Source organism: Cyclopterus lumpus, chromosome 4, assembly GCF_009769545.1.
Source record: "Cyclopterus lumpus isolate fCycLum1 chromosome 4, fCycLum1.pri, whole genome shotgun sequence".
Lineage (NCBI taxonomy): Eukaryota > Metazoa > Chordata > Actinopteri > Perciformes > Cyclopteridae > Cyclopterus > Cyclopterus lumpus.
This window is the reverse complement of record NC_046969.1, coordinates 3,657,505-3,681,935: the sequence shown is the minus strand read 5'-3', so window position 1 is coordinate 3,681,935 and position 24,431 is coordinate 3,657,505. Positions and strand designations below refer to the sequence as shown.

Genomic DNA, 24,431 nt, shown 5'->3' with positions numbered 1-24,431 from the left:
TCTGGTTTTAAATCATTTTCATAGCTTTAGAGCTGAACTTAAGTTTAGAAACGTGTCGTTGTGTATCTTGCCCCTAAACTGGGGTGTTTCAGGAATCCTATCTGAACCTGGTTGTCTTTTCATATCGGTGCTCTTTTTTCATTATCAATTAATCTCTTAATTATTTTGAAATGAATTGAGTTATTATTCTATCTCTAAACAAGAATCACCATGTCATGTTACAGTGTACATCCAACTGTCCAAAATGTCATCCCTTCCTCATTTTATCCTATTAGTATTTATGTGAAATGATCATACTTAGCCGTTAAAATGTGTTCCGTGACCTTTGACATGTAAAATCTAATCAGTTTCTCCTCTGAGCCATGCTTAAAGAAAATGTCTCCAGGTGTTCCTGAGGTGTGGACAGACCAAACCCGAGAACATAAAGCCTCCATTCACAGCTGTTGCCAACGCTGAGCCACACAAAGTAGAAGATACCCATGAGAACTTCTCAAGTCCAAGGCGACGTCATCACACTTCTCCTCCCCACACGTGACAAACTGGAACCAGATCCTTATTTAACCCGAGCCATCGAGCCATTTGTTAAGGCGGTCCACACGCCAGCAGCCAGCTCCTCGTCCTCCAGTTAACATGCAGCACACAAGTCTGTCACAGAGACACAGAGACGGCTGGACACATGAGAGATGGAGAGAAGAAGAAAACAGCAGGAAACTAAAATTAAAGAAGAAGAGAGGGAGTCATGGCGGGATGTGGGATCTCAAAGCCAATGAGACGGTGAAGAGCTCCACTTTTAGATCTGTGCCTGAGCAAACATGAGACAACTACCAATTATCACCTACTGCACCTGCCAACACACACACATACGCAGGCACACACACACACACACACACACACACACACACGCACCAGGCTGTGTTCTCCCTTTCAGCGGGGCCTGCTGGGTGTTAATGAAGCCGTCTCCTCCGTGTAAATGAAGACATTCACACGTTTGCTCCCTCCTTCTGCTCCCCCAGAAAAATCCTCCTTGAGCCCCTCCTGAACTTCTACACGGCCCTGCATCAAGAGCAGCGATCTGGGGGGGGGGTTACGTGAAGTAAACCTTTTTATCCGGTTCAGGGAGAAGCATTTGAAAGTTCAACACACCCTCTCCTCTGGTCGGCAGCAGACATCGCTGAGGGAAAAGGCTCCAGGGAGAGTCTTTTGAGGTAGACACCTGACACGTCTAAGCAGTGTGGTATCAAACGGTACGCCGAGTCCGACCCTGGAGAGGGGGGGGGGAGGGGGCACGAGTCTGGTTTCTGGAGGAAACCGATTGCAACCGCGGTGATGAATACATCTAGAGGTGAGGTCTGAGCTCCTGAAGCAGATGGGGATGCGAGTCCATTTCATAAGCTGTCACATTTAGCTCAGAAACAACGTTTTAGAAACAGAAGACTTGAAGCCACCAACAAAGGACTCCTTATTAGTTATTTGTGTTGCAGATTAACAAGTATTATTCTTATTATTAGAGTTTGGCTTATATTCAACATATTCTTCCATTAAAAGGTGCATTGAAAGACTTCTTCACCACATGGGGGCAGCGGAAGAGGATGTAAACACAGCGCTGACATAGAACCCATAGAATCGGTCCAGGGGATACTTTTAGTGTTACAAAGTACAAAGAGCGGCGGTTATCGCAAAAGCTACGTGGTAAAATAACCAGTATAACAGCCAAGAAAGTCCACTGAGGGTGGGCGGGTCCCTGGAGACCCTGTTCATGTCCCGTGGGAAACCAAAAGTAAACATTGACTTTACAACACTCCAGTTACGTAATGTTGTTGTACGACTCAAGAGAGAACTTGTTTTATTGTCTGGCTACGTCCACCAGAGGGAAACCCTACGAGAGGGAAACCCTACGTCCACCAGAGGGAAACGCTACGTCCACAGGGGGAAACCCTACGTCCACCAGAGGGAAACCCTACGTCCACCAGAGGGAAACGCTACATCCACAGGGGGAAACGCTACGTCCACCAGAGGGAAACGCTACGTCCACCAGAGGGAAACGCTACATCCACCAGAGGGAAACGCTACGTCCACAGGGGGAAACCCTACGTCCACCAGAGGGAAACCCTACGTCCACCAGAGGGAAACCCTACGTCCACCAGAGGGAAACCCTACGTCCACAGGGGGAAACGCTACGTCCACAGGGGGAAACGCTACGTCCACCAGAGGGAAACCCTACGTCCACAGGGGGAAACGCTACGTCCACCAGGGGGAAACGCTACGTCCACCAGGGGGAAACGCTACGTCCACCAGGGGGAAATACTACGTCCACCAGAGGGAAACGCTACGTCCACCAGGGGGAAACGCTACGTCCACCAGAGGGAAACGCTACGTCCACCAGAGGGAAACGCTACGTCCACCAGACGGAAACGCTACGTCCACCAGACGGAAACGCTACGTCCACCAGTGGGAAACCCTACGTCCACCAGAGGGAAACGCTACGTCCACCAGGGGGAAACGCTACGTCCACCAGGGGGAAACGCTACGTCCACCAGGGGGAAACGCTACGTCCACCAGAGGGAAACGCTACGTCCACCAGTAGGAAACGCTACGTCCACCAGAGGGAAACCCTACGTCCACCAGAGGGAAACGCTACGTCCACCAGAGGGAAACCCTACGTCCACCAGAGGGAAACGCTACGTCCACCAGTAGGAAACGCTACGTCCACCAGTAGGAAACGCTACGTCCACCAGAGGGAAACGCTACATCCACAGGGGGAAACGCTACGTCCACAGGGGGAAACCCTACGTCCACCAGAGGGAAACCCTACGTCCACCAGAGGGAAACGCTACATCCACAGGGGGAAACGCTACGTCCACCAGAGGGAAACGCTACGTCCACCAGTAGGAAACGCTACGTCCACAGGGGGAAACGCTACGTCCACCAGTAGGAAACGCTACGTCCACCAGTAGGAAACGCTACGTCCACCAGAGGGAAACGCTACGTCCACCAACGTTTTGTCACAGATATCAGAGAGCCTAATTTGCAGGCGCCAAAATAATAAGATCAAAAGACGTGAGATGTTTTTCTGGACCCACATTCTAACTGTTTATTATTCTAACGACGTACATTAAAGAAAATAGTCTCCGTTATGAATAAATACATATCAGCACACGCACTGACAGTGTTGGTTGTGCTTTTGTGTGCATTGAAGGGGCGACACTCTTTTGTCATTTTATTCAGCTTTAGTTCACATTTATAGTAGGCATAAAAGGTAGTTATCATCCAGGCCATAATAATTGTATTTCACGATATTATCCTGAATCACCTTTCATTTGGTATATAATCAAATAGCTTTATCAAATAGCTTTATTAAAAACCATAATGATCTCTTCAGTTCAGGCTTTTTTCATTTTAATTGTTTTTGAGATGCTGTTTTTATTCACTGCTGGAAGTCAAACCACTTTTTACATCTTCAGTCAAGAAAAATGCAAAATCAAGAAAATGGTAACCTCGAGTCCCACAATATAGCATCAGTTTCTTCTTCTCCCGACAGGTCAATTCACAGAACTCATTGCGTCTGTAAATGATGTTGTTTGTGGGCTTCAATCAAAGTCAATGGATTTATTTCTAAATGGAAGTTATTGTGACACAGTTCTAATATCTGATCCACAACTCCTCCTAAACTAAATGTTAGGTGGACTAACCATACGGTATATAGACATGATTTATGGTATGGTTTATAGACACAACCTCCATAATTTATACACTATCAATTTATCGTATGGTTTATAGACACAACCTCCGTAATTTATACACTATCGATTTATCGTATGGTTTATAGACATTACCTCCATAATTTATACACTATCAATTTACCGTATGGTTTATAGACATCACCTCCATAATTTATACACTATCGATTTATCGTATGGTTTATAGTAATGACCTCGATAATTTATACACTATTGATTTATCGTATGGTTTATAGACATGACCTCCATAATTTATACACAATTTATTTATTGTATGGTTTATAGACATCACTTCCATAATTTATACACTATTGATTTATCGTATGGTTTATAGACATGACCTCCATAATTTATACACTATTGATTTATCGTATGGTTTATAGACATGACCTCCATAATTTATACACAATTTATTTATCGTATGGTTTGTAGACATCACTTCCATAATGTATACACTTTTGATTTTTTCGCCTGTACTTAAGAATTAAAAGTTAATCGTCTCTGAAAGGATGCACTACAATATTTTGCTAAAATATCATCAATATTATCAGTGCAATAAAATAGTCATGAAATGACAAGGCCGCTTACCGCAATCGTTTCTGGAACCATACGTCGCCAAACATAACCAGGTATTATGACAGGCCTTCGAGCTGTGATGGAGGGCAGCACGTAGCCTTTGCTTCCTTTTAAGGGGACACAACTTTGCATGCGTTACAACCCACATGAGTGTGTTGTGGACCACACGTCATCAATGCTTCACTTTCTGAAGAAAATACAGCTAAAAGAATTCAAAGTGGCTGGCTGATGGAGTATACTCTATAAATAGAGCCTCAGGCAAGAAAGCCTTTAACATCACTTAAACATGCAACCCTATTTAAACATATGTAGAGCTACAGTTTTGCTTTTGACAGCAGGTTATGAGTCATACTTTATGAGTCCGCCTGAGACTCCAAGACTGAGAGTTTAGGGTAAACATTGGAGTGAGTGCATGCAAGTGATTATGACTCCAAGACTAGAGATTCAGCCACACACCCCCCCCCCCCCCCACACACACACACACGAATATAAGCATGGAAAATTGCATCATCTTAAAATCAACAACTCCCAGTGACCACGCTCCGACCCCCCCCCCCCCCCCTTTTGCGCCTCCTCCTCTTCCACACACACACAATCCTATAATCCAGGCCTACCCCCCCCCAGAGATAGGACCACACTTCACTGCTCCGGACACGAGAAGGGGGAGGTGCCCACATCGCTTGGTATAGCACCCTTTATACATGAATTTCAGGTGACCTGTCCCGGTGCTGCTCGGTCCAGAGGAGCTTTGTCAAGTCAATGTGACCAAAGAACTTCACCCCTTAAAGTTTATTCTGACTTTTTAGATCGTCTGGGTCCAATGGGAAAGGCTATTTCCCCCCAATAGTGACCTTCACTCTGAAAAATGTGTTTCCTTGTCTGCTTCAAAGACACTGACTGAGGAACAAATGATGGCAGCTTGCATACAGACGCACATAGAGGCTCAAACTGTAACTCGGGATGACTCTCCATCAGGCTCAGGGAAGGGTTAAGGCCGGAAAACTGGAGGGACCATAATGAGAGAAAAGCCACATGATTATGTGGTGTGAATCAAACAAATAGCTCTCCACATACTGACCACTTCTCCCCCCACCACACACACACACACACACACACAGGCTGTGAGTGTGTTTTGGTGGAGAGCCTACTAAAGCTGTCGTCCCAGATTAAAGAGCCCCACCCACAAACGACCCAGCATGCACTTAAGATTCTGGAGAAATGAGGGTTTGATTAGAAGCCTCGCATTAGTGGAGCCACTGGAGGATTTATGTGGACCAATGGAACAGTGAAGTGTGGAGAGAAATGTCAAAGATATGTCTGAGGTCACCAAGAAACCCACCAGAGCCCTGACGAGTTCATTTTGACACAGTATGTTCCTCTCACAACATTTACGGATTTTGGTCTCAATATTTATTGATGTAATAAAAGAAATACAAAAATGATTATATATCATAACCAGATCTTTTAAATAGTTAAATGCCCATATTGCTATGGACTAATATCAGTTGAACTTAAATGTGGCTTCAAGAGATAGAAAATAAATAACGAGATATTATATTTAGGAGAGCTGCGTGATATCAGGAACATATGCAATCATTTGTTGAATATTAAGTAGACTAATCGGTCCATAAGATTTATTTTGTCGATAAGTCATCTTTTTATTTTTCTTGCTGACTGACTTATTCCCAGAAACGTAGGAGCACAAGATTACTAGAGAAACTCAACCCATTCAGATTGCTCTGGTCGGGAGAGCCTGCACTAAAACACGATGAACGCTTGATGAATAAAAATAAAAAAAACATGCTTTGTATAAAGAAATTGAACATTGAACTGAAGTTAAAAAGGCACCAATACAAAAAGTGTTTTCAACAATGTTTAAACATAAATGCTTTCACAATTATCAATTTGTCAACCTTTTTTTTTTTTAAAGGTTAAATGTGAAAGCTCCAAAACACGGAGGACAATATTACTTCCTGTATCCATACCTGATTAATGGCAGCTTTATTCCTGCACTTGTGCATATTACATAAGCATATCCAGTGTATAACATCTGTGTGTGTGCTGACGTGTTTTAATTTAGGCAGGACAATGACTAGGATGATAGCAGCAGAGCCCTAACAGAGCGGGACAGGCTCTGTTGATATTACCTCACTATCTCTCTCTCTCTCCCTCACACACACACACACACACACACACACACAGGGGAGTAGGAGTGCTACGATGAGGCCGCGGGCCAGACAGCAGTCGTCAGTCACGGCACAGACAGACCGACCAGTCGGAGGCTGAACACACGGAGGCCCGTCACAGAGGACTGATGGAGTCCGTCTCTGTCGGCTCCCCTGTCCGTCTCCAACACCACACAGAGCCATTCCACTAACTGATCCGGACGTGGAAGCGGACACTTTTTTTAATCATAGGTCTTAAATCTTGCATCATCTTTAATGTCCACCAGAGGGTGACTCCTCTGGTTGTATAGAAGTATATGCTTCATGTGGTAAAGCTGCATTCTCTCTACTGACCACCAGGTGGCAACTCCTCTGGTTGTATAGAAGTATATCCTTCATGTGTTAAGGCTGCATTCTCTCTACTGACCACCAGGTGGTGACTCCTCTGGTTGTATAGAAGTATATGCTTCATGTATTAAAGCTGCATTCTCTCTACTGACCACCAGGTGACAACTCCTGGTTGTATAGAAGTATATCCTTCATGTGGTAAAGCTGCATTCTCTCTAATGACCACCAGGAGGCGACCTCTGGTTGTATAGAAATAAATTGGGGCAGAGTTTAAGAACAGCATCAAAACAGCCAACTACAAACCCTCACACTACTTGTCGTATATTATATAGACACATATTTTTGCTAGTTTCTGATTCATTGCCCCCGTTGGAGGCCTCACAGAAAAACGTTAGGTTACCCGTGGTGAGGGATTCTTATACAAAGGGTCATTTAGGGGGTTAAGTAGAACAAAGACGGCGGTATACTTCGAATCCAAAGTATATTGGTTTTTCCTAGTAAATTTACACTTGACTCCTATTATGGTTAGCCAAGTTGGGAAATGGTTCCTCCAAATAGCCCTGTCCTCTTCCCACTGGATGACACAGCCAGGAACACGCAACAACATCTGGCTTTTGTCCTCAGTGGTGAAGATTACACTCCGCATGCATTCCCGGGACAAAGTGAAGTAGTCACAGTATTTATCGTCTCCAGCTCCGATCCGCAGCGATAGAAACACTAAATTACGTCATGACTCATCGTCATCTCGGCCACAAGTCGTGTCCTTCTCTCTCCAAGCGGCGCATGGACAGGAGAAAGTATTGTAAAGAGAAACTGAATATTAAAATGTAATATCTTTACAGGCCTCCCCTGCTGCTTTCTATTGTGTATTCGTGACAGCGAATGCACAAACCATAAAAAAGACAAACAGAAAGGAGTCTATTTCTTATTATAATTGGATTTCATAAACACACTCATCTTGGAGGGAAAGCAGCATAAGGGGGCTAAGTTGTATCATGTAGGACAGAATACATTACAAATATAATCTGCAGATAGATTGGGATTGGATACCAAAAAAAAGAAAAGCCTGTTCTTCTGGCACGAGGACAAAGAGGGTGTGCACGACTCCTGCATTGTGTGACGTTTAGTGTCAGAGCGAGCAGCTGTTGTCTGCAGGAAGAATGATCCCACTCCCGTTCGTTGCGTTAGCTGCAGCCCGGCACACGACGGAGCCGTTTCAAATGCCAGAACGGCATCACCCGAAACTTCAGGTGTCGGGGATGCGACGTAGCAGAACTGTAAACACCAGTGGGTCGTGATGGGGAGCGTTGAGGAGTGGGTTCTCCTCGGCGCCGGCGTATTCTACGTGGAAGGCCTCACGAGGAACGGCCTCGACATCGCCTCGCTAAAAAGACAGCCGTTTTGCTGCTTTTTGGAAGTTGCTTTTTCTCCGCAGAAAATAATGAAAGCTCTTAATTCAATTCAGTTTATATATATATATATATATATAGCCCAAAATCACAAATAAGCCTCAGAGGGCTTTACAATCTGTACACATACGACATCCCTGACCTTTGACCTCACATCGAAATCAGGAAAAAAATCCCAAAAACCAGAAAGAACCCTTTCAGGGGGGAAAAAAAGGGAAGAAACCTTCAGGGTTTTCACAGCTGTGTAATCACAACACTATTTGAGGACTACAGTCGATCATCCCCTCCAGGCTCATCCCAGCCTGGAGATGTCCCTGAAGGCGCTGCGTAGACACGTTTGACTCAACAATGACTAGTGAGGTCTGGATACCAGACATGTAGCCATCCAGTCCAAAAACAGGGACATTTCACAAATCCCAATTCAATGGCACAATACAAACAAAATAAAAAGAATAAATACCATCTACTCAAACATAGATTGCACAGTTTTTAAGGATTACATTTCAGCATATCATGAGACAACATATCCTTATACAAGCACTCGTATGATATCATACTACAATACCCGTTACATGCATACGGTCATTTATTTATTATTTATAAAGGAACAGGTGGTCGAGAGGAGAACACTGAAGAAATTATTGTCCATATTGGATAACCCGGACTGGCTCAAAAAATCCACCTCTGCCCTCTCCTTAGTGGTCTATATACACTTCCTCCTTTATTATTAAATATGAAAACATTTCGTGGGAGGATCTAGAATTTGCAAATGCTGGGTGAGGCCAGGCTGCGTGATAACACAACAAATCAACCGGGCTCCGTTGTTCACAATGCAGCTTCATCACAGACATTTCCTGTCGCCCCCAGAACGCCGTTCGTCTCCAGAGTTCGCTCACGTCACGGTTTTTGGGGGAAATTTGTTCGACTTGAAGCTTGGGTTCCCGTGACATCACTAACCGCGGTCACGGTGGGCCCGGTCTCTGACAACTAAGAGGAGGCCTCGAGGGAGCGACTCACCTGGAGACCCAACGACAGTTTTATTGCAGAATATTATATCATTGGGTTAGAATTATTGATGCATTAATGCGTCTGTCGCTGTTGCGGCTCCTTTTCATTTATGCGAATATGTATTTTACATACTGCTGTGTTGACTTTGCATGTCCCCCTGGGGACAAATAAAGCCTTATTATACAGATATTCTTAGTCTACACCAAAGTGATGGACCACGCAACATTGCCATCCTGAGCGCTGGTAAAACTAATGACCAGTACACTGATTCTGCATAATATACTAGACCGCCGTTTATTAACTCAAGATTCAGGGTTCTGGAGCTCGACTTCAATCCTTTTATTCCTCTGATCTGGTGTTTAGGCTGTGGGGAAGTCCATCTTTTCTGCAAATAGCAGATGAACACCACCAGCCACCAGCCACCCCACCACCAGCCCCCTTCAAACTGAAGGAACCCACACAACCCTGAACTCCACCACTTATACCCCTGTGCACACACACACACACATTAGTCAGATGTGAGGTCAGGCGTGCAGCCATCATTCATTTAACAGAAAATGGCTGAGAGACAGCGAGGAAAAGACAAATGGGAGGACAGGATTTAGTGGAACACGAACAATCACAACTGGAAGAGCACCCGTGGGAGTACACACGTGTGTGTACGCACACACACACACACACACACGCCGGGGTATCATCCCCTCCCCTTACTTACTAAATGTAAGTTATGATGGATAGAATTAAAATCAAGAGTGAAAAACAAAATGACGTGGTTTCCACAACATGCATCTATCATGGAGGACATCTGTTATTGCGCGCCATTTGTTGAGAAGATGATGACACAGATGTGGTGAGCTGTCGTGGGAAAATAAGTTAGCAATGGACTCGTCTTGCGTAGTACTGCGTCAGCACTAAACAAAGGTCTGGCTTCACACATTAGCATGCTGGCCCAGGGGGGGAGGGGAAACACGTGTTTCTAGCGCTTTAAACCAATCACAAGCGTGTTGGGCGGTGCTAAGCACAGGATGCAGCAACGGTATGCCGTGTGGGTAGAAGAGGTTTGTACCAACAACAACCCTGAGAGGCAATGGAGCCAACAGCCACACATTAGCACTAAAAAGAACAGGATTATGGTCTGGCAGGATGCGAGATTAGCCGCGGACAGACAGGCAGGCAGGCGACCGAACGCATTATCTCCGCCAGCTGTAATTAGCTTAATGGCTACATGGTAACGCTGCTCCTACAGCTCCATCTCTCACATACACACACACACACCTGCAGCTCCATCACACACACACACTGAGTGACCTCTCATTCACTCCTCACACAGCAGCTTTAAGCGGCCAGAGGAATCCGGGGGGAGGCGTGTCACTCATTCAGACCTGGACTTTTGTCATTGTATCATGCTTTGGCAGAAGGGTCCTCGTCAATCTTCACGTTCTGGCTGCATAATCAATCTCCCGGCCCCCCCACATCACACGTAAATGAATTAAGAAACAGAGAAATGTGGCCGTGTTCCTGGATGCTCGGTTGTGTTCACGACCTCTGCATTCCAGCGGTCCTCCTCAGAGAGGAGACGAGACACTCACTGGGGAGAATATTATAGTCCTCCTCATTCACGAGCCTCTGTTATGGCAATCATGTTTGATCACATATAGATTTTTGATAACATTTTCATCTCGCTTATGATGACGATGCTGGGGGAGGACAGACTTTTACCATGAATAGAGCCCTGATTAGCGGTGACAGAAGGTATCCTCCTCCCTCGTCTCTGACCACTGGTGTTGAAGTAAACGGCGGCTGCTTCTGATTGGTGCTGACAGAAGCCTCCCGCCTCCCCGTCAGCAGGCCCCTTCACTACATTTAGTCATTTAAACGACTCTTTGATCCAGAGTTATTCCCAATGAGCCCACCAGGAGATCCTGGATCACCTGATGTGGAAAAACACCACGTGCTAAACTTCATGGAAAGGTCAGTTGGAATATCGGGATATTATAATACATCAACAGTAAAACGTGAAAGAAGGCAACACATTTTATTGATGCTCCATTATGTGACATTATTTAATACTAATGAATGTTCAATTCATCAAATGTTCTGTACTTGGAATAGAGTGAATGTCCAAAAGCTCCATTATGCTTTTATTCATTAACGAGCATCATATAAATGGGAGAAAAAATGGGAGTCTTGCTTCATAAATTGGCCACATTTACACATAGCATATTTAATGAATGTGTTGCTGTTCTTAGAGCCCTTCCACTACTTGGGAAAGGAAGACATCACACACACAGAAGTCACGGTTCAGTGCGAGTTTCATTCTATAAAGATCAGTTCCAGTTTACATTCCACCATTTATAAAAGAAAAAATACAAAGTACGTCTGTTGTGTAGAATCTAAACCACTACTGCTCCCACACAAAGTGTTGTGTTGCTATAGCTCGTGACCTGGGTTATTTGACCAGATGGTGGCGCCAGAGTGAAGGTCTCGGCCATTCGGATCAATAAGTTCATCGTAATGGGTTTGATCGGTCTGATCATGATGTGAATCGAGTCGACCCGTTGTCCTCCGGGTACCGACTTGGCTGGAGATTTTTGTTCCCTTCTGAGGTTGCCATCCCTGAAAGGCCGTTGCTGTCTATGTCGCGAACCAATGAGATGGACTATTTTACAACACTGGATTAACAGCATCAATGTGATGACGCCCCTGTCCATCAGATATTAAGTATATCTGGTCATGTTATCTATAAATCAACAGAGTTTCCAGAAAGTGTTTGATGGCTTTTATCCGTACTGCCCACCACCGAACTGGTACTCGAGATATTTTTGATCTGAAAGAGCTGCTGATGCAGAACGGACATCCATCCAAAATCAAATGAATAATTTAGCACCTCGGAGTGCTACAAATTGAGTACTTTCTGCTACAAAATCCAACATTACATCAGACGCAGAAGGGGAAACGGCAATGAACATCCCACTGCTAAGACGTTAATAAGCACCTCCGAGAAAAACCAATGCGAGAGCAGTAGTCAATTGACAGGGGAAAATAAATAAAGAGAGAGAGAGAGAGAGCGAGAGCTCATTCTGTATCTCGGCCGCCCTTTCCCGGCTGCGCTGATGGACAGTGATATATGAGGCTAGAATAAAGTAGGGCAATCCCCTGCATGACAAGAGAAGAGTACGAAACGGGACGAGAAAGGGAGGGAAAAACAAGAAAGAGAGGGGGGTTTAGAGGGAGGACGGGGGAGATGAATGCTGGCCCGTTGATGGGGGGTTTCCACGGCCGTGCATGTGCCAGCGCTGACCGGCAGCCGCATCGCTGGCTCTCACCGCCTTAATAGGAAGGATGGGTCAGAGCAGTCAGCCCATGCTGCGCTACACAGGAAGTGCAGGATGGCCGCACACACACACGCACACACACACACACACACAACCACAACCACAGAAACAGAGTCCTGACTCACTGCTGCTTTCAGCCCGTTTCCAGGAAGTGTTGAATTTGTATTCACATGACGATGTGAGCTTTTAAAGGGACAGTTCACCCCAAAATCAAGATATTTTACCTTTTGCCTGGAGTGCAATTTATCAGTCGAGATAGTGTTGGAGAATGTGGCCTTCGCTCCAATATAATTGGACCAAATGGCCCGAAGAAATATTTGAATACTAATGATACCTGATTTTTAAACTGTTTTCAGCAACGTACCTCAGAAGTATAAGGATGTTTATATTATTTGCTTCAAAGCAAGTTTTTTGTTTGTTTTTTCCAGCCAAGCTTACACTTTTAACTGTCTTCACACAAGCAGCTTAAGCAGAACTTGCATAGAACTAGCCCTTCATATCTATACAGGGAGCCAGTCCTGTTCCACTGACTCCGCCATGTTTCTACAGTAGCCCAGAAGGGACAGACCAAACACTGGCTCTAGAGTGAGTCATTCAGAGGTTGTTTTCCATAAGTTTCAAGGTCACCATTGGTTCTCCTATGAAAGAGGAGTGAGTGGAGGAGAGTTCAGTTCGTGCCGTTTTCATAGCTGCGTGCCAGAATAACGTCACTCAAAAGAGTATCGTGGTTTCTTGATTGTCCTGACCAAACAAACTCTTAAATCGACTTGTACAATGTTGTCGATTACTCGATGAGGTGATTTAATGGATCTGTTTCTCCACAAAAAATGACACAGAAGCGACACTTTGAATCTTTCTTTTTCCACGACCTATGGAGGGAGCAACCCTGTTCCACACACAATAATATTAGCTCAACGTTATCTGTGTGCGTGATGGGGCAGCCTGGGTCCTGCCGAGGGGCCCTTAAGCAAGGTACCAGAGCCCCCAAAACTGCTCCATGGGCGCAGTATAGTAGCAGCCCACTGCTCCTAACACTAGGTTGAATGTAGGGACTCACGCCGACTATTAAAAGCTGATTTACATTCACATTTACATCATGCAAATTGATTGGGCCTGATTCAGGGAGTGTTTGTGGAGAGGCTACATAAAACCTGATGGGTATCCAGTTCAACACTTTGTTTTTGACGGAGAGGACTTTGGATGAACTCTTTAATCAAAAAAGCCTGAAGACAGTTTTAACAACAGACTGTATCATAAACCCGTCAACGCTTCTTTCTGTTTCCTCGTTACCGTCCGTCTGTCTCTGCACCGCTCACCTCCTTTCCTTTGCAACCCGTCCCACAGACACTGGGTCTGTTTATAATTATGCATCTCCCCTCCATCCTCTCATTAATTATTCAACCCTCCTCTGCTCCAATTAAATAATTAACAGCGCCCAGAGCCATCAGACTGTAACCCTGCAAAGACACCCGGCGCCGGTCCACCAATCATCTTCAAGCGGCTCAATGACTCCTTCATCCCGCTACAGAGAGATAGAAAATGATCAAAACACACCATGCAGTCTGACTGGCTTTTTAGTTTTATGGTGAGAAAAACTAAATCCTATTTCATCATTTAAAAAAAAAAAAAGAACTAAAAGCTTGATTTCTGAACTTTGTCCATTAATTGATCTCGGGAACTCATTTCTGATACCTGACATCTGTCCGTTTAACTCTGAACACATGTTCCAGGTATATTTAGCTACATAACAGTCAACACAATGCTGATACCGGGGTCAGTTTATAACCTAACAGTAGCAAACAGAATCTGACTCAAATGAGCCGATTATAGACGTCTGAAAAACAAGAAAATAACAAAAACAGGGATTTACTCACCTGGTAGCGTGTCTAACGTTAGTGGATTACATCAGGTATAGAAGTAATCTGCAGACATCAAAAGGAGACCAGACTTTTCTGTAGATTGTTGTTGAGCCACTACAAAGACCAAAATGTGGCCTGAAACCGCCGAGAAGGGCTCGTTTGCCTTTTGCTACTGAAGCAGTTGTTGACGCCTGCCAGCTCCTACCGACCAATTAAGATGAGTGAAGAGTCAAAGATGGAATAAAACCAATCAATAAAATGGTTTTTGGCATCACTGTAAGCACAAGAGGTCCTTGAGCATGCAGTCATAGATGAGCACAAACAACATCAGGCTGTCCAGTAGTATGTGAGATTAGCTCCGGACAGACGGACAGACACAAAACCTCACGACTGAACGCATCATCTCCCCAAAGGTTTACACTGGAAAGAGCTTAAGACACAGTTCAAATGAAATATTTCCAGAAATGACTTGTAAGCAGATTGGTGCACACTGGGTATGTCGGTATAATACTATGTATGGCCTTCCTTGCTAACATTAGCTAACAGGAATAATTACTATTTATTTGAATATTTTCAATTATTTATATGTAAAAGTGTCAACCAAACCATTATTTTCCAGGAGACCTTATTAGGATTCCGTTTCTTTTCTGGCTTCGTACGAAGCGAAACAGTTTGGAAGTTGTTGATGGTCAACAGTTTGAGATGTGGGAAGTCAGACAATAACCAACAACAAACACATTATTTCTCTCTCCGTCTTCCCAGCATCCCCCTCGCTGCATACGATGTAGTAAATTAGTATTTCTTACACTGACTGAATAAACAAGACGGCCTTCCCTTCACGCACGCACGCGCACACACACACACACACACACTCCTCTTGCTTCCTTCACCGCTCCGTCAGCTTCAGTCACCGTAGCCTTGTTACACTTCTCAGAGCTCATACAGCTCCACTGAAGCACACAAACACACACACACACACACACACACACACACACACACACACACACACACACACACACACACACACACACACACACACACACACACACACACACACACACACACACACACACACACACACACACACACACACACACACACACACACACACACACACAGTTTCCTGGTACTCTGATGTGGTCAGAAAAAGCCTGCTCAGCTCTGTTTCATGCATTCATTTGAAATAAAATCACATAAAAACACGTCGAGTCCAGCGGAGGAAAAGGACCCGCCTGACCTTTTATTTCTCCAGATGGCAAAAAGCCTGCTTCATATTCATACGCCGGGTTTCTGGGATTTAGGCTGCGGTCGAATAGTCCTCATTAAAGGAAGGTCCAGTGTTTTCTATGCTAAAGGAGCTCCAATGCTTTCTCACTTAGCTCCTTTAGCATAGGAAACACTGGACCTTCCGTTATGAAAGGAAAGGAGGTAATTCCGCCCCACAATTCCTTGCGGCGGCAACATTTAAAGTGACGCACCATTCGGACGTTCACGAGAACAAACGATTATGAAGACAGATTGTCTAAATAACCGTTAGCATAACTTGGAAATGAACTTCCAATAATCTGTTAAACCTACCGGCGAATTCCGAACGTTCCACTGCAGTTGAACAGTGCTGTGACGTGATCAAAGTGACGTATTGATCTGCAGCCTCAGCCCGCCACCTTTTATTTGACTTCAGTTACAGAAGCTTTCATAAAAGGGTTCAACTAGACGAGCTCTGATCTCATCTTTTCAATCAACTAGTTTGTCACATTACAATAAAACAATATCAATCAATATCACTTCTAGGTCACACTGAGTTCATAAACTATCTGCATATTCTTATGATCAGATTATAATCTGCATATACAGTATATATATATATATATATATATATATATATATATATATATATATATATATATATATGAGACATTGTTAGTGTAATACTATGAACCGGGTTGTTTGTTATTAATAAAGTAATACTATGAACCAGGATGTTTATGTTATAATAATAATAATAAAGGAATACTATGAACTGGGTTGTTTGTTATTAATAAAGTAATACTATGAACCAGGATGTTTATGTTATAATAATAATAATAAAGGAATACTATGAACTGGGTCGTTTATGTTATTAATAAAGTAATACTATGAACCAGGTTGTTTACGTTATTAATAAAAAGATATGCGTCTTATAGGGAGAGCCCAGTGTTGTTGAATCAAACTCCATCTGATTCATGTGTAAACATCAATGTGCAGCTGGACGTGTTGATTCACTTCATTGTACACTACAGTTATTAACACATGAAAAGTACAAAAAGTGTTTTCTCAATGTATTAAGTGTTACAATCCACACAGTAGCTTTACCACAACGTTACTTTATAAATACTGTTTATTTATTGAATTACCGGAAAATATGCTGTGGTTATGGAGTATCAGTCTAATCCTGCTCCTCACTCAGTCAGTCTGGACAAACTCTGTCCTCTTCAGGCGCCATTATGGTTCAGATGTCAGCAGGAGTCTTCAACAACCCCCACCCAACAGCAGGGGATTACTACTGGAGCTGACCCCGCGTGTGTGTGTGTGTGTGTGTGTGTGTGCGTGCGTGTGGGTGTGTGTGTGTGTGTGTGGGTGTGAGTGTGTGTGGGTGTGCGCTGACCGTTGAAGACAGCCTGTCCCTTTGCCAGCTCCCGGTCCACTTCGATGACGTAGTCCTCCTGAGTGAAGCCCCTCGTGCACGGCAACGACCCCTGCTCGCCTGACGACGAGCGCTCGGCCTCTCTGCCCAGAGCAACCAGCTAAGGGGGGAGGGGATGGAGAGAGAGAGAGAGAGAGAGAGAGAGAGAGAGAGAGAGAGAGAGAGAGACAGAGAATAAACATGGTATTCTGGTATTTGAATGCATCAGGATTTTGTCTGAAGTTTGACTCCAAGGTGGCCTTAAGGTTTGTTGGTTTTTTCATCACCCTCATTCAAAACTACATTTTTGTAAAGCAGGAAAAATGTATTGTTTTAAATCAAAGCGAGGTCTCTGATTGAAGCATTGTGAACAAGGACAGAAGCAATGAGCACAGACTGGTGAACATGAAAAAAACCAGTTCAACGGTCCGGACCAGGAGAGCGTTATTAATCAGCAGACAACTGGGTCAATTCATTTCAACCATAATTAGCATCTAGACTTGTGTCTCTCTCGTTGTCTGAACACAGGCCCGACATTAGTCCCCCCCCCCCCACACACACACTATTCCCACTCATCATAAAGGCATCTGCTGTGTGTGTGTGCGTGCGTGCGTGCGTGCGTGCGTGCGTGTGTGTGTGTGTGTGTGTGTGTGTGTCTTCAGTGATAAAGTAATGAAGCAAAGAGGGGGTGCTGTGATTTGATTCCACTTAACCTAAAAACTTTAAACCCTCACATCCTCGCTGCCCATCCTGACATGTTTGGGGGGGTGGAGGGAGGGGTTGGGGGGGTTGGGTATTTAGCATGTCTGGCTTTCATCTCTTCCCCCTATTGGCAGAAGGAATGGGGAAAAACACTTAGTGCAGCTCTGGTCGGATGCTGTGCTTCTGCATGACGCTGCACAGGCGCTTCAGTGGGGACATTTAGAGGGCAGGCAGTGAAGTGTGTGTGGGGGGGGGGGGGGGGGGGGGGGCATCCCAGGGCACACAGATATGTCTGTTCATGGGATAAATATAAAATAGGACTTAAAGAAGAAAGTGTTCACATTCACTGTTGAGCTTGAAAGTAGTATTTGAAAACTATCTCACCACAAGTCCCACTTAGTAGCTAGTAAGGAATAACTACAATTAAATAACTATTTGAACATTTAAATATTAAATTGCGGATGGGGATTCATGACTACTTTCTGATATTTCATAGGCCAGATCATTATTCCGTTTTTGGGGATGAAATTAGCAGATTAGCTGAGGAAACAAACATTCCTCATTCCTCAATCCGACAGTGGATAAAGTATACAGCGCCTTTATGGTTAATGGTGGAGGGCGCTCGGATTAAGGCCGGTATTGCCTCGGCTGGTGGACTGCGCTTGGCTTGGACTTCTGAACCAAAAATGTGTTTCATGTCAACATGTTGTTGTTGTTTTGAAAAGTCATTCTCAATGTAGGTTTAGACAACAGAACTACTTGGTTAGGTTTAGTACGTGGTTTCACGCGGGTCTCCTGGCTGAAAGTCCCATGCGACGAGCAGCCAGATCTCATGCTCTCCACAGAAGACGGAAAGGATCCAGAGGGATCTCCACCATGAGCTGACTGGCGCAACCCCACAGGAATTCCATCCACAGTAAATACGAGACAAGGCCTTCCCTCTGTGTACACACACTGATAACAGGGTTTCAACATCCGGCCTGACCTCTTTCGAGCCAGGCTCCCACCAACCCGCTCCGATTGGAGAAGTAACGGGTCGTCATGTGCATGATGACCGGACATGAACTCTCACCTGGTTCGGCTGAGAGTCTCAACCCTGAGAGAACAGTTCGTACACTGAACACCACTTGAGAATACGTTGATACCTTCCACCAAAAAAATCCTCACACTGGCGGCCCATTGAGTTCAACGACATCGACGCTCGAGACACTGACCTACATGTACTCCAATTAGCGAAGTAACTACAGACTATTTGACTCGTCCATTACTCTGTTTTTGCTCCATTGTGTTCCATTAGAGAGGAGGAAGTCATCATTTTACATGTGCGGTATAAGAACTATTGTGTTTGTCGAATTAAGTTTGCAACTAACAATTATTTACATTATCTATTATGTTGATTCTATTTTATTTCTTTACATTAATGAATGCATTGTTTTTTGCAAATCATGTCAGAAAGTGTTTTTTGTCAAACCAATCCAAGAGTCCAAAACCCAAAGATAATATTCAATCAATGCAGATTTGAAAGATTATTAGGATGTTTTAAAGGAACAGTGTGGAGCGTTTAGGGGGATGTCTTGGCAGAAATGGAAGAAAATATTCATTTTCATCAACTGAAATTGAATTGTTTTCGTATCTACATGGGGAGCAGGTCCTCTCCACAGAGTCCTCCATGTTGCACCGCCATGTTTCTACAGAAGCCCAGAACGGACAAACCAAACACTGGCTCTAGAGACAGTTCCATACTTGGGAGAAGTTTCAGTCGGTTGCTATCTACAACCTTGCTGATAGACGCTGCCAAATCCTACACACTGTCCCTTTAAGAATGAATGTATCAATTATGAAAAATGGTGGCTGGTAATGTTCTGTGGGCTGATGAATCGGTTCATTGTTTTAGTTCCAAAAAACTATAAGCGAGTGTTGAAATATGTTGAGAGCAGCCTCTCTGGGGCTCCTGCTTCTCCACAGGGTTTCTACTTTATTCATACCTTAAAATGCCTTAATATTACAATTAGGGGAAAATTCATGGTCAATCTTAAGGGATTTAACGTCTTAAAAACCATGGATATAATCCATTCAAAATACCATAACATGTTACAATCAATGAATTATCCTCATTACTGGTGTAAAACCCCTCACGTTACGGTATAAATGAAGTGGTACATGCACTTGAACACTTGAATCCATTAAGAACACCTTATTATACTGGGATTAGGGCTGCACGATTATGGCCAAAATCATAATCACGATTATTTTGATCAATATTGAGATCACGATTATTCATTAATTTTAGGGACAACATCTTTTTATTGCTCTTTCACGTTTAAATGAACAAGAACTCTGCTTCCACTGCCATTGTTGTGCTACATTCTGGCTAATATACAAATCTTTGCATCAGACTGGTCCTTATCACAGTGCATCTCGTAGAAGGAAAATATAAATAAAATAGTAGCAACACTTTTTACCCAAAATGAAATCAACAGAGCACTGCTTTCACTTCCATGTTGTGCTACATTCCAGCTAATGTACACGTCTTTGCATCAAAATAAAACATATACGGTTCTTATTCACCTGAAGCAAAATATAAATAAAATGTTTACCCAAAATAAAGGGCTTGTCTTTGGGAGGCGGATGGATACGCTGTCTTGCTATGCGGGGTCGCTGCTATGGTTTTCAACACACTCTGCACATGATTTGTTCTTGCTCCAATACCGGAGTCGACTGCAGACACAAGTATTTTTGAGTCTGCCACTGCAGAGTGCGCACGCATGACCTCCCATCTCGTTCTCAGTTAGTTGAGGAAGCGCTTGATTTGATATGTAGCAGAGCACACATTTTAAATGTCAATATCGCTGACAATCATGCTCATTTAATTGTGGCAGCCAAAATTGTGATCGCGATTAAAATTCGATTAATTGTGCAGCCCTAACTGGGATCAGAGGGACAAATGCCTCCATTCTGTTTGGAATAAAGTCTCCTGAAATAGATTTCATTTTCACCTGAAAACCTTTCAGGCTTTAAACTTTAAAGTTATGATTTCCTAAAGAAAACATAAAATACCCACCCAAACTGCTTAGGAGGTCTTAAAAGATTCCAGCCATTTAATGTAATTGAAATCCCAATGATCAAGTAATTTGGTGAGAAAGTATGACATATTCCAGTGAGAAACGGCAACCATAGCCGTGACAACGCTAACACAGACAACATCTTGTGTGTCCAGTACTAATGCTAATTAAGACATAATTGTTATATGGAACTTTCATGAAGTGAAAACACACTGTGACAGAGTTAAAGCTCCCAGACCAGACAACGCCGTGGTAGAGACCTGTCAATCACAGTAAACGCATCCAAAAGCATACCCTGCTTTATGGTCTATTTGACTGTAAATAGACCATAATTTACTAGACGAACATCTTGCTGTATTGAAGAAGACTTGAAACTAGAGATTGAGACCATGTTTACATTTTTTACTGAGGGTTTTTTTTTCAAGAGAGTCATTTTCTCATAGACTTCTATACAACCTGACCAAAATAGTCACCCCTTGATGGTCAGTAGAGAGAATGCAGGTTTTAAGACACTTCCAATATAATGGGACTATATGACACTTTGCTTGAGGCGCTCAAAGCGCCATGAAAAAAGATTTGAAAAACTCAACATCAATGTCTCTTTTCAGAATACTGGGCCAGGTTACTCAGGATATATGTTTGATGTATTATTTGTGCTTGGAGCACCACAAGCCGAGTAACATTTAGTCCCATTATGTTTGAGAGAAGGAAATGTTTTAAGGAGACATTATTCGTATTCATCCAGAAAACACAGTCAGCAAGAAAAAAACATGGAGCGTGTAAATGCCCCTTGCGCAGGATCCAATGTCAACGGAAAAAGAGGTGATCCACACTTTGTGGAGAAATCCATAGAGGACAGTGCTGGGTCAAAGGTCAGGACCTAAACGAATCCCATCACCAGTGCACACCTACAAAGCAGCAGGGTCAGCAGTCTCACAGGCTTACCTTAAATCCCTTCCAAACATTTGTCTTTTTAGCTTTTTGTAATGGCTTTGATTAGATGTCTTAAATGTGTACCTGAAGGCACCTTTACTGTTTGCTACTGGATGTGGTGGTGGCGTGAATGCATACCAGGTATAGTGATATGATTCATGATTTAGTTCCACATATCTCTGTATCTCACTGTTTACTGAGATAGCCTAAATCCGTGAACGGCAAAGGGGCGGGGCATATGTAAAGATTTCCCAAAAGCCTTTTGTTAAATCAAGGGAGGATAATGGAAGTTGATTAGGTTTGATGGTTACTCTCCTCCCACTATTGTCATTTATGGATCCCGTACTTGATGATGATATAGATACAGATTCATTTTTATCCCAGAAAAGTTCATTTCATTGGAAAGAAAAAAAATGATATAAATTGATAAGCCATATAATGAAACACACGAGGTCCGTTTAAGCAGCAGGACCAGATGTCCAGATGTTTTTCACTCACTGCCTGCACCGGGGAAAATCAGAAGAACCCTCGGCTCACTCTGCACCATGCATCAGTCGATCAACAAGTTATGAATCACTTTGATAATCGGGGAGGTAGAAAACACACCAGAATGACAGAGCTCACGAGGAGATCAGTTGTTTTTGTGTTTATTACCCTGAGAAGGAATCCACCCACTCAGCTCTGAGAGCAGAATTAGCAATTAGCACCAGGCGGTTCTTGAATGCTAAAGTGCCTTAAAGCTGCATTCTCTCTACTGACCAGTAGGGGGAGACTCCTCTGGTTGTATAGAAGTCTATGCTTCATGTGTTAAAGCTGCATTCTCTCTACTGACCAGTAGGGGGTTGACTCCTCTGGTTGTATAGAAGTCTATATAAAATGACTCTACTTCTCTTGATTTATTCCCTCAGTAAACATTGTAAACACGAGTTTATGGTCTCAATCTCTAGTTCCAAGTCTTCTTCAATACAGCGCAATGTTCATTTAGTAAATGATGGTTTATTTAGAGTCACATATACCATAAAGCAGGGTATGCTTTAAAGGCGTGGCTACCAGGTGATTGACAAGTCTCTGCAGAGACCTATGGTGTCTCTACATCACTAATCCACATTTTAAATATGATAACCTCCATTCATTGGTTGCAAAAAAACAAAACATGGCTTGGCTTGTAATCAAGAGCTCAAGTCTTCATAACATCAGTCCACTAACAATGGGTGACATCCCGATGACGCTGTCTACTTCTTATTACACAGTCCATGGTCGATTCCTCCCAAACTAGACAAGTACAACCAACACCATCTAGTCTGATCTATAGCACTATATGTGAGAGGAAAACTATTATGTTAGATTTTGGGAACTGCCTTATTAACATTGTTGCCGGACATTTTTTCAAAACCCTAGTATTAGCGCTCAATACATTTGAAAGAAGCCACATGTTTTCCAGCCGAAATGAGTGAACCTGCCAACAACATACTGAATCACATAGTTAGTCCTCCAGTCCGGACCGGAGCTCCACCAGTTACAGCGAAGAGAACACACGATGGAAACCAGTGGCGGTCCTTGAACGTTACAGTCTCACTTCTGGGAACGGGCTGAACAGCGGGAGGTCTAAGCATCACGTCTGGACCGGAGTGGGGTTCTTTGGGGGCCGGGTGGAACGATTACATGGGGGCACAGACGCAGCACGCGCTGCAGACGCCCGGTCCAAGACCAGACACTGCCCCTAGAACCGCCTTGCTCCCACACCATGTTAACGTTATGAGACAACACCTTTTAAAAATAGCCGCTTTTTAAACAAAAATAGAGATTGGCGAGTGCTCACCGCAAGAACACAGCGCTACACCCGGAGGGAGGGGGGGTTCGGCTCGGCTTAAGTGGACTACAGCCCGACCCTAAGTCAAGCACCTGCTCCGAGCGGAGGACAAACACCGTGAATTGTGTCACGCGGTTACGTCGGCTGCCACATCTGCCTCCTGTACGGCCGCGTTTAGTCGGTTCGGGTCCTGCAGAGAGGACCCCATCCGGATCCAACGCGCTGCTTTTGTTTGTTTGATACGCCGGAAACCGGGAGCAGGTCTGGGATCAGCAGCACTGTGCTGCCAGTAGACCGCTATGTGATTCCATGTGACGCTTTTTCATTTTCTTTTTTTAACGATAGTCGCGGACAGCAACGACTTTAAAAACATTAACTAAGCACGAAGAAGCGACCGCAGAAGCACCGTGCCCCTAACCGCTGAGTGCCGCTGTGTGTCCCGCTGTTATCCCGCTGCAGCCTCCGCCGAACGGAGCTGACTCGGTGTAAAAGACATTGGGTTGTTTTTACCTGCAGAGCCGCCATCAGCATCCAAATCCCCAAAAGATGCATTTTTGGTCGGTTTTGTGTTATAATTCCCTCTGCTTGAATCGACAGAGTCCGCTGGACGTCAGGTGATTAATTCCCGGTAAACCCCGGCGGCATGAGGCAGCCTTCCTCCCTCCACAAGCTCTCCACTGAGTCTGGCTGCTCTTCCCGGCGCAGCAGCGCTCCAGCCTGCCCGGCTCCTCTTTCACCGTCTGCCGCCTCGGTGCTGCCCTCTAGCGGACGCCGGGAGCAGTGGAGATTCCTCCCGGTTCATATTATCAGGCACTGATCTCCGGC

At 44.1% G+C, this 24,431-nt stretch overlaps 1 protein-coding gene across 1 annotated transcript in view; it reads right to left on the bottom strand.

The window, feature by feature from the left end:
* LOC117729557 (cadherin-2-like) overlaps window positions 1-24,228 on the bottom strand; it is a 69,683-nt gene extending 45,455 nt beyond the window's left edge. Inside the window, exons 1-2 of the mRNA XM_034530751.1 lie at window positions 24,117-24,228; window positions 17,082-17,220 (exon numbers count right to left, since the gene is read on the bottom strand). Coding sequence (XP_034386642.1) covers window positions 17,082-17,220; window positions 24,117-24,158 — 181 coding nt within the window. The 5' untranslated portion in view covers window positions 24,159-24,228. The remainder of the gene's footprint in view (window positions 1-17,081; window positions 17,221-24,116) is intronic.
* Between the last annotated feature and the right edge of the window lie 203 nt (window positions 24,229-24,431).